This window comes from Nansenia antarctica, assembly GCF_963989245.1.
Source record: "Nansenia antarctica genome assembly, chromosome: 16".
Taxonomy (NCBI): domain Eukaryota; kingdom Metazoa; phylum Chordata; class Actinopteri; order Argentiniformes; family Microstomatidae; genus Nansenia; species Nansenia antarctica.
This window is the reverse complement of record NC_137686.1, coordinates 7,971,074-7,982,905: the sequence shown is the minus strand read 5'-3', so window position 1 is coordinate 7,982,905 and position 11,832 is coordinate 7,971,074. Positions and strand designations below refer to the sequence as shown.

Sequence of the window (11,832 nt, the reverse complement as noted above, 5' to 3'; positions counted from 1 at the left end):
GTTGGGTTCTCCATTTAAATCAGCACATGTTGGGGCCTTCTGGTGCCTGTGTCAATGCACACACTGACAGATGGGCCGGACCCACTACTATAGACTCACACAGCACTGGTCCCTGAGGGAGGGATGGAGGGAGAGAGGGAGGGAGGGGAGGGGAGGGAGGGAGGAAAGGAGGGCCGATGGAGAATGAGGAATGGAGGGAGGAAGAGAGAGCGGAGGGAGAGGAGGAGGAGTGAGGGTGGGAGGGAGGGAGATGGAGAATGAGGAATGGAGGGAGAGGAGGGAGGAAGAGAGAGATGTGGGGGAGTCATTGCTCAGCTGATCCCATGAAAAGAGAGAGAGGGGGGGAGATGGAGAGAGGGAGGGAGAGAGAGAGGGGTGGGGGGGGGTGAGAAGGCATCGCTCAGCTGATCCCATCAAAAAGGAAGGAGGGAGAGGGAAGGGGAAGGGGAGGGTGGGGGTGGGCTGGGGGGGCGGGGGGGGGGGATTCCCTTAATCCCAATCCTCTAGAATTGAGTAAATATATTTGCCAACTCGGCAAGGCGTAAAGGGAGTCCTGAGAATTATGATTAGGTCTCTGTCAGCTGCTGGCTGGGCTTCAGCGGATTGTTTACCCTGGCGGAGAATAGTGCCTTTGTATGGTGTGTGTGTGTGTGTGTGTTCACAAGGTAGGGGTTTATACACACACACACATATACACCCCCCAATACACACATACACACACCGACATAAATACACATACACGCTGAGATACATACACATACGTACACACACCGTCACACACACCAACACACACACACACACATGCTGACACACACACACACACACACAACAACAGTGTTTTCCTGACACTTCTTTAATCCTGTTAGGACGTTAAGTCGCTGCAGGGTTTTATTCTACTTTCATCATTTACACATTTCTTGTATTTCTTTCCTCAATAAATCTATAGTTTTTTCTACTTGACTTCTGAGCTGGATGTCCTATATGAAAGCACCGGCTCTTTTCTTGTTCATCCACATGGCCCCCCCCCCCCCAATGTACATCTAACCGCGTCTTCGAGGCTGGTGGAGGTAGACATCGCAGGACGGGCTCATTGTCATGTATGGAATGAAATGAGGAATGATATCAATGGTAAACGTGTGTTTGGTTAGATTAGATTGGATTCAACTGAATTGTCATTGCAGAGTACAAGTACTAGACAACGAAATGCAGTACCATTGATACCATTCTTCACTCCATTCCGTGCATTACAATGTAAGATATCATTCCTTATTCATTTCCACGAATGACAATGTTTCATACATACATTCCTCATTCCATTCCCTGCATTACGACGAGCCTGTCCTCCGACGTCGACCTCCACCAGCCTCCCCTGGGTATGACTATGAAGTTTTCAAGGCTTTTTGACCCTCTACAACAAAGGTTGAAAAAAGGTTCCGAAAGGATTCTTTTCATTTCCCATTTTGGTGCCATGTCTTCTAGAACCCTTTTGGGTTCCATGTATAGAACCCTTTTTGGCTTCCATTTAGAACCCTGGGTGGAAAGGGTTCAGCATCGAACTCAAAAGGGTTCCCTGGCCTAAAGAACCTTTCTTTGGTGCTTTCTAGAACCTTCTGCACAGAGTCTAAGGTTGGCATGCTTGTAGCAGCCTATCAGCTGAAGGCCTGGACAGCTTGATTGGGGAGGATTAGCATTGAGGAGATGGAGTGAATGGCCGTGGATGGGGCTACGTTATGATATCTCTACCATTTAGAATGCATGACCAACGCATAGCTTCATTCCACGTCAAGGGGAGGCTGACGGAGGTGGAAATCAGAGGACTGTGTTGTATCGCATGGAATGGGATGAGGAATGTGTGTTTGATACCATCCCCCATTCCCTTCCATGCCATTCTATGAGGGAGCTGTGACATCACAATGGTATAATTTGGTGCTCTACCCATAGAGATAGAACAGTGGAGGGGCTATGACATCACAATGACGTATTTGGTGCTCTACCCATAGAGATAGAACAGTCGAAAGGCTATGACATCATAATGACGTATTTGGTGCTCTACCCATAGATATAGAACAGTCGAAAGGCTATGACATCATAATGTGTGGTACTGTCATGGCAAATAGTGTCCTGCTGCCAAATAGTGTCCGGGTGATGTAATCAAGTCTTTCCAACGCTGTTGCTATGCCGACACACATTCCAGACTGCTGATGCTTGCATTCCGGACATTACCTTCCAGTACCAATGGTCCAGTTCCAAGCCGGCTATAATAGTTAGTGTATAGTCCACACTCTACACTGTATAAATGATTCTCCTTCCATCCCTCCATCTCTTCCATACCTCTATATCTCCCACCCCTCCATCTCTCCCACCCCTCCATCTCTCCCACCCCTCCATCTCTCCCACCCCTCCATCTCTTTCATCCCTCCATCTCTCCCACCCCTCCATTTCTTCCATCCCTCCCTTATTTGTACAAATGTACTTATTGTAAGTGGACAAAGGCGTCTTCTAAATGACTAAAGTGTAAAAAATAAATAATAATAATAATAATAACTGTTGTCCAGGGTCACATTTCCTCAGACTGTTATACTGTCGAGGCCAGTGAATTAGACTTTCCTGTATCAGACTTCAGCTGTGCAGTGAATCTAGATGAACTGCTATCCTCTGATAGAATGGCCATGATGTGATTCTATTGATAGCTTACTCAGAGTCCTTATTGATATAACAAAATGTGTAAATTAGAATAATGGTCTGAATATGTTTCCCATATTTACACATTTTATTCAAAATAACAAAGTGGATGGATCACATTATTTACTACAGGGGATAAGAGTCTCCAATGAGCTTAGTCGTTTTCACTCTGAAAGCCCCGGAGCACACGCACCTCATACGGCGCCCTGTAAGCCTCTTAGGACCGTGAACAGCAGATGCGCCAAGGAGAATGCCAATCAGGGACCCATGCGGCGCGGCGCGGAGACACTTTAACGACCCGCCCTTGCTGTACGCTACGCGTTTATAGTCCGGTTATCGCTCACACTGAAACACTATGAATTATTGGCATTTGGTGACTGGAACGGACAGCTAGGTGCGCACAGGACAGGATCACACCTGGACAGACGCGGGACAGTGACCGTATGGCTGCCGAGATGGGGAGAGCAACGCGGCCACACTGGCATCCGTGAACTCCGGTGTCTTCAACGTTGCGTTATTCGGAGGAGGCGCAATGCTACCACGAGATATGGGGGTGCACAGAACACGCCGGGTGTCGGACGTTGTTCCCCCGGTGCCACCCAGGAGGATAAAGGTCCGGGACATCGCCCAGAGTTCAAAGCGCCGACGGTCCGGACCCACACCTGAGCGCCAGGTGAGGTGCGTCCTGGCGGGGGATGGAGCGGTGGGCAAGACCAGCCTGGCTGTCAGCTACACCACTAACGGATACCCGGCGGAGCACATCCCCACTGCCTTTGACAACTTTGCAGGTATGAAATTCAATAATTCAATCTATTTAATCCAGTATATTTTAACCCACATCTTCTGAACAGAATAATCTTAAGGAGAGTAAGGGCACTCCATTACTACCTGACACTTCAGACTTCCTTTACACGGGAAATGGAATCTATAAAGGATACAGTTTGTGAGGGATTCAAATAACAGTAAAAAATGTGACGACCAACCCCGTCCTCCCATATCCATACAGTTGGCTGGTACTGTACCCGGATTACGCGCATGTTTTACGCACAACTAAATTGGCTAAAATATTGTTTAAGTTGTATTTCTCCTTGTTTGCTTTCGGTTCTCGTGCTCTTGACTTGAAGTCAGTGTTGTTGGGCTATTATTGATTTTATTTTATGGTAGGTTATGGTACCGCGCACGGCATAGTAATGCAGATAGAGGCGTCGACACGCTTTAGTGTCCTCTGGGAGACATTACTGACATTGATCTCTAAACGCTGTCATCGTGATCAATAATCAGTAACCTATCTTTTCTCACTTACCTCCGCTCCAGCAAAGGTCGTGGTTGATGGAAAACCTGTAAGACTTCACCTCTGTGACACGGCTGGCCAGGTCGGTAACAGTCAATTGTCTTTTTCGAATACTAAACAAGGCTTTTTTTGTGTGTGTATAGTCTACACTGTATAAATGATTCTCCTTCCATCCCTCCATCCCTCCATCTCCTTCATCCCTCCATCTCTCCCACCCCTCCATCTAAACTACTATTTATTTAACTATGAGTTCATCTTTGTGTGTTTAGCAAGGGTACAGTCAGGCTGGAAGATGTTCAATCCTACTGTATATAAGGTTTTCAGGTGTCTATTAGGTCTATCTTCATTTTATTTTGTGTGTTATTTTGTATTAAAAAAAATGTGTGGTCTGAGCTGCATGCTGTAACGCTTGAATTTCCCCCCAGGGATCAATAAAGAAAATAACCTATCTATCTATCTATCTATCCATCTATCTAAGACATGTGTACAATATTATTTTCTCCACATGTTCGGCTCAAAATGATAGAATTTGGAGGATGGAACCATGAATGTAAGAGATTATTGGTGCCAAATATCTTGTGTTTATAGTGTAGCTTCATTGATTCCAAATAGACTCCCAGTCTCACACACACACAGACACACAGACACACACACACACACACACACACACACACACACACACACACACACACACACGCAACATTATCATCCGACAGGTTCCCTATTTCAAGTTGTTATGTTTTGGTTTAGTTTTAGTTCTCAGAATAGATAGATGTTCCGACGAAGGACCAAATTGTCATAGTGACTTGTATGTTTATGATTCCAGACTCTGCATCCTGTGCCTTGGTCGCCCCCTGTAGGATCTGTCCTGTATACCCCTCTCTCTCTCTCTCTCTCTCTCTCTCTCTCTCTCTCTCTCACCCCCTTGAATAATCCTCCTATGCCTCTTTGATCCTAAGACCTCTATCGCCCCCTGCAGGCTGGTTCTGTAAATGCCCCCTCTGTCTCTCTGTGTTCTATTGCCCCCTTTTGGTTGACTGTCACAGACTCTGTGACCCCAAACTCTGGCCCAATTCCAAATCAGCCCCCCCTCCCCTCCCCTCCCATCCCCCCCGGGCACTTGTGTAGATCTGAGAGAGTTGGATAGGTTCTAGCAATATGTCCTCAATGACAACAAGTAAACAAACAACGGTTGTTGTTGTTGTTGTTTTTAATTGGCTATCCCTAACCTTTGACCCCCTTCTCCTCCGGTCCCGTTCAGGAGGAGCTGGGCCGCCTGCGTCCACTGTGCTACCGCAGCGCGGACGTGTTCCTGCTCTGCTACAGCGTGGTCCGCCCCTCCTCCTTCCGCAACGCCGCCGACCGCTGGGCGCCCGAGATCCGCCGCCTCTGTCCCGGCGCCCCTGTGGTCCTGGTCGGCACGCAGTTGGACCTCCGAGAAGACGTGCAGGTGAGATACGATAAGATTCAAGATTATTTTGTTGTCATCGAACAGAGCCCCTAACCCTGAGTACCGAGAGACAACGAAATGTAGTTGGTGCACATGTCCCCCCCCCCCCCCCCCCCCCAGGGAGAACAGAGCTCTGGGCTCTGGGGCACAGGGTCGGCCATCTTCACAGGGTCAGCCATCTTCACAGGGTCGGCCATCTTCACAGGGTCGGCCATCTTCACAGGGTGTGCCATCTTCACAGGGTCGGCCATCTTCACAGGGTCAGCCATCTTCACAGGGTCGGCCATCTTCACAGGGTGTGCCATCTTCACAGGGTGTGCCATCTTCACAGGGTCGGCCATCTTCACAGGGTCAGCCATCTTCACAGGGTCAGCCATCTTCACAGGGTCCGCTATCTTCACAGGGTCAGCCATCTTCATAGGGTCAGCCATCTTCACAGGGTCCGCTATCTTCACAGGGTCAGGGTCAGCCATCTTCACAAAGTCAGCCATCTTCGGCGACCCTGCAGTAATAAGGGGTTAAGGGCCTTGCTCAAGGGCACAACAGCAGTGGTGGTCCAGCTCCCTCCTGGGGTGGAGATTGAACCAGCGGCATACCGATTGCTGGCCCAGCCTCTCTAACCTCTAAACTACCTGCCGCTCTAACCTCTAGGCTACCTGCCTCTCTAACCTTAGCTGCCTCTCTAACCTCTAGGCTACCTGCCTCTCTAACCTTAGCTGCCTCTCTAACCTCTAGACTACCTGCCTCTCTAACCTCTGGACTACCTGCCTCTCTAACCTCTAGACTACCTGCCTCTCTAACCTCTAGGCTACCTGCCTCTCTAACCTCTAGGCTACCTGCCTCTCTAACCTCTAGGCTACCTGCCTCTCTAACCTCTAGGCTACCTGCCTCTCTAACCTCTAGACTACCTGCCTCTCTAACCTCTAGGCTACCCGCCTCTCTAACCTCTAGACTACCTGCCTCTCTAACCTCTAGACTACCTGCCTCTCTAACCTCTAGACTACCTGCCTCTCTAACCTCTAGACTACCTGCCTCTCTAACCTCTAGGCTACCTGCCTCTCTAACCTCTAGGCTACTTGCCTCTCTAACCTCTAGGCGACCTGCCTCTCTAACCTCTAGGCTACCTGCCTCTCTAACCTCTAGGCTACCTGCCTCTCTAACCTCTAGGCTACTTGCCTCTCTAACCTCTAGACTACCTGCCTCTCTAACCTCTAGGCTACCTGCCTCTCTAACCTCTAGGCTACCTGCCTCTCTAACCTCTAGACTACCTGCCTCTCTAACCTCTAGGCTACCTGCCTCTCTAACCTCTAGGCTACCTGCCTCTCTAACCTCTAGGCTACCTGCCTCTCTAACATCTAGACTACCTGCCTCTCTAACCTCTAGGCTACCTGCCTCTCTTACCTCTAGGCTACCTGCCTCTCTAACCTCTAGGCTACCTGCCTCTCTAACCTCTAGGCTACCTGCCGCCCCCCCCCCCCCCCCCCAGGTCCTGATCCAGTTGGCCCAGACCCAGGAGCGACCCGTCGGTACCGAGGAGGGCCAGCAGCGAGCCCAGGAGGTCGGCGCCGTGGCCTTCGTCGAGTGCTCGGCGCTGACCCAGAAGAACCTGAAGGACGTGTTCGACGCCGCCATCACGGCCAGCTTGCAGGAGCGGGAGAGCGTCAGCGCGGTCCAGCACCGGCCGCAGCCGCAGCAGCAGCAGCAGACCCTGAGGGAGAACACTCCGGATAAGATGAAGAGCGCGGGGGAGGTCTGGTGGAGGAAGATCAGCTGTCTGGTCACAGGAGAGGAGGTCAAGTGAATGGCGGTGAATGCGGGCTACACCACGCTATCCAGAACTAGCATAGTACTTCCCGTTTAGGACGCATGGCGGTCGATACATGGATTCATTACAAGTCATAGGAGGCTAGTGGAGGTAGGAATCGGAGGACGGGCTCATTGTAATGCGTGGAACGGAATGGGGAATGGTGTCAAATATGTGTGTTTCATTCAACTCTATGCGTTACAATGAACCCGTCTTCTGATTTCTACCTCCACCAGCCTCCACTGGACTGTATAAAACAGAGCACTACAAAAGGATAGTTGTTGTTGGAAACTAAATGAACTTTTATTACATATTCTAGCCAATGTGATATTTTATTAACTTATTGTACAATATTTATTTTTGTCATTTTTATATTCTATACAACTATAATCCATGCAGGAGTTATATAATATATAGTATATAGTTAACCAGGTTCTAGTGTTTAAAAGCCCTGATAAGGGTCAAATAGATGGATGTCTTCATTAGTCAAACACCTGGGAGGGACAGTGGAATGACTTAAACGATTTTAACGATGACCTCGCTGTGGACCTCACCCCCATCAGAGGTCAAAGGTCACCAGTTAAGTATGTTGTTGGGGATTATTGAAAGATCAGTCAGTAGAACTCCAAAACAATAACACTTACTTCCTGTACTTAAACATCAGCCATTTTGACAATAAAAGTATTTTTTTTTCTCCAACGTCCATTTTCTCTTTTTCAAATGTTTGTCACTGTTCAAAGAGCTGGAAACACTCTCTGTGCCAAGATGTGAACATCACAAGACATCTACATCAAACCCAGCCTGAGGAAAGCTTTGCTGTCAAATTGCCAGTAATCTTTCTCTAATCTGAAGATCAGTTGCCCCCCCCCCCCCGCCCCCCCACAACCCTGATCCCTCACCAGACGGCACGCGACCGACCTTCAACGTTGGAAGGTATGTCAGTTGTTGTTTCAACATTGAAAAAACATTGAAACAACGTTTAATGGGAAATTTCTTTTAAAAAGCAGACCAAAATTCAAACAGTGATTCAACCTTGCTCGACGACGTTGATTCTCCCGTGAATAAACGTTCAAATGCCGACAGGGGCTGATAGAGCCCCACAGGCGTCGGAGGGTAAACCTCCGCTAATTGCTGATCAGTTTTGCCTTTTCACTCCCAGGGCTTTAGGAGAGGGTGTGAGGGAGGCTAAGCTAAGTCTAGATCACTGCTTAGGGTGCCCCTAAGGGGGCCATACACAGCCCTCTAATAGGACAAGACAGGACCACCTGCTCAGGATTAGAGGGGCAGATGGCGCCTGGTTCAGGCCCTGAATGCCATCACACCTTAACCCAGATCCAACCTCAAACAAGGGCCCAGCCTACCTTGGTCCCGCTCTGTCACTCTAGCAATCAATTTGGTTGTTAAGTCTGACGTCACGTGTCCGGGTCCGGGTCCAAATATAAACTTCCCCGCACCAGAGTACCAGTGTACTAAAGCGGTAGAATAACAGTTCAATCGTTTTTTAGACTCGGATCTATTCATACAACAAGGGACACAGCACTTTCCCGTTTTTCCCATATTGTCAGCGTCTTTGAGCCTCGGAAAAGCGCTATATAAATATAATGAATTATTATTATTACTGAGGCATTTCGAAGAGAGCGCCTCAGCCAACTTTGGACCCGGAAACACGTCACGACTTAACAACCGAATAGGGGGATAGCGTAGTCAGTATTCTAGAGTGTAGGCAGTATTCTAGAGTGTAGTCAGTATTCTAGAGTGTAGTCAGTATGTAGCCAGTATTCTAGAGTGTAGTCAGTATGTAGCCAGTATTCTAGAGTGTAGGCAGTATTCTAGAGTGTAGTCAGTATTCTAGAGTCTAGGCAGTATTCTAGAGTGTAGGCAGTGTTCTAGAGTGTAGGCAGTATTCTAGAGTGTAGCCAGTATTCTAGAGTGTAGGCAGTGTTCTAGAGTGTAGTCAGTATTCTAGAGTGTAGGCAGTATTCTAGAGTGTAGTCAGTATTCTAGAGTGTAGGCAATGTTCTAGAGTGTAGTCAGTATTCTAGAGTGTAGTCAGTATTCTAGAGTGTAGGCAATGTTCTAGAGTGTAGGCAGTATTCTAGAGTGTAGTCAGTATTCTAGAGTGTAGTCAGTATTCTAGAGTGTAGGCAGTGTTCTAGAGTGTAGGCAGTATTCTAGAGTGTAGGCAGTATTCTAGAGTGTAGGCAGTATTCTAGAGTGTAGTCAAGTGTTCTAGAGTGTAGTCAGTATTCTAGAGTGTAGTCAGTATTCTAGAGTGTAGTCAAGTGTTCTAGAGTGTAGTCAGTATTCTAGAGTGTAGTCAAGTGTTCTAGAGTGTAGTCAGTGTTCTAAAGTGTAGGCAGTATTCTAGAGTGTAGTCAGTATTCTAGAGTGTAGTCAGTATTCTAGAGTGTAGGCAGTGTTCTAGAGTGTAGGCAGTGTTCTAGAGTGTAGGCAGTATTCTAGATTGTAGTCAGTATTCTAGAGTGTAGGCAGTATTCTAGTGTGTAGTCAGTATTCTAGAGTGTAGTCAGTATTCTAGAGTGTAGGCAGTGTTCTAGAGTGTAGTCAGTATTCTAGAGTGTAGGCAATGTTCTAGAGTGTAGTCAGTGTTCTAGAGTGTAGGCAGTGTTCTAGAGTGTAGGCAGTGTTCTAGAGTGTAGTCAGTATTCTAGAGTGTAGTCAGTAGTATTCTAGAGTGTAGTCAGTAGTATTCTAGAGTGTAGTCAGTATTCTAGAGTGTAGTCAGTAGTATTCTAGAGTGTAGTCAGTATTCTAGAGTGTAGGCAGTATTCTAGAGTGTAGTCAGTATTCTAGAGTGTAGTCAGTATTCTAGAGTGTAGTCAGTGTTCTAGAGTGTAGTCAGTGTTCTAGAGTGTAGTCAGTATTCTAGAGTGTAGTCAGTGTTCTAGAGTGTAGTCAGTATTCTAGAGTTTAGTCAGTATTCTAGAGTGTAGGCAGTATTCTAGAGTGTAGTCAGTATTCTAGAGTGTAGTCAGTATTCTAGAGTGTAGGCAGTATTCTAGAGTGTAGTCAGTGTTCTAGAGTGTAGTCAGTATTCTAGAGTGTAGTCAGTGTTCTAGAGTGTAGGCAGTGTTCTAGAGTGTAGTCAGTATTCTAGAGTGTAGCTCACTTTTAGAGAAATAATAACATCTTCTGTATTCGATTTTTCAATGTGCCTACAGGAGGCTGGAGGAGGTAGACATCGGAGGACGGGCTCATCGTAATGCACGGAACGGACTCAGGAGTGGCATCTTGTAAGGCATGCAATTACAAACCCCCGTGTTTTCTTACCATTACCTCATTCCGTTCTATGCAAACACAATGTGCCCGTCCTCCGATTTCTACCTCCGCCAGCCTCTATGGACTGCCAGTACCGTGGGTCAGGAGGGGGAAGGTGCAATGAGCTCACAGTCCTTTTTTTTGTAATCAATTATTTATTGCAAAACAGTACACATGAAAAACTCACATTATTACACCAAACAAAATAAGTGTCTGTCCTGATTTTTTATTTTATTTTTCTTATCTTACCCCCCCCCCCCCATGGCGATAACATCCTGAGCTCACACTCCTGACCTTAATTCCACCACAGAGAGCTATTAGACAGCTTTGGAGGAAGTTGGCAAGCAGGTGTGTATCATTCCTGACAGCTGGCTAGTCAAAGGTAATCCAGCCTGCAGGTTTCAGGTAGTGGATGAGGTGAGACACCCCCATATACAAGACTCACTGGAAAAGCCCTATTCAAAATGCACATCCAGTATTCACAATGCAATCTGTATAAGTGAATCTATTGCATACATATCATTCTCAGGATGAAATGCAGCAGCCTAATAATAATAATAATAATAATAATAATAATAACTTGTATTTGTGTAGCACCTTTTATAAAACCCAAGGACGCTTTACAATTCTGAGGAAATGGTCAGACAGACAAAACAGAAACAAACAAAGCCTACAAAATCCATTAAGAGCTCTGTGTATTCATTGCAGCCACACCAGGGGACGCTGGTGGAGGTAGAAATCGGAGGAACTGGGCTGCATGGAACGGAATGATGATGTTCTATGCATTACAATGAGCCCGTCCTCCGATTTCTACCTCCACCAGCCTCCACTGAACCGCACAGAAAACATTAAATCTATTGGCACATGTTGACAGAGTTTTTGCCCAAAGAGAACTCTGCTGTCTTCTCCTGTTGTGATGTACTCTCACCACTAGAGGTCGCTGTAGCTCTGCTTTAGTATAGAATCTAAGGTTGTCGTGGCTTGGGGTGGTCCAGTGGTCTAGCACCATGGTCTACAGTGCACACATATGCCCTTGTCGGTATGGGTTTGAATCCAGGCCCATGCCCTCTCTCCCTTCTTCTCCTTACTTTCCTGTCTGTCTTCACTATATCTGTCCAATAAAGTGAAAAATGAGTGGGACTGCCACACTCAGAAAAAATATGGTAATATTAAATAGAACCTTAAGGTTGTCAACATAGAAAATAAGTTAATATTCTATTCAATATTCTAACCATGATGTTCTTCATCTTATGGAGGTAGTGATTTATTTCTTCTAATTGTCTACAGCCCTCAGTCCCAAGTTGGCGTTGGTCCTTGTCAATTCAC

At 47.0% G+C, this 11,832-nt stretch overlaps 1 protein-coding gene across 1 annotated transcript; it reads left to right on the top strand.

Annotated features, from left to right (window-relative positions):
• Nucleotides 1-3,214: 3,214 nt before the first annotated feature.
• Nucleotides 3,215-7,224, top strand: LOC308171903 (rho-related GTP-binding protein RhoU; the record flags this gene model as incomplete). Its single annotated transcript, XM_080546817.1, has 4 exons — nucleotides 3,215-3,470; nucleotides 3,997-4,055; nucleotides 5,235-5,423; nucleotides 6,910-7,224. The coding sequence occupies 4 exons, from the start codon at nucleotides 3,215-3,217 to the stop codon at nucleotides 7,222-7,224; spliced, it is 819 nt and encodes a 272-aa protein (XP_080402943.1).
• Between the last annotated feature and the right edge of the window lie 4,608 nt (nucleotides 7,225-11,832).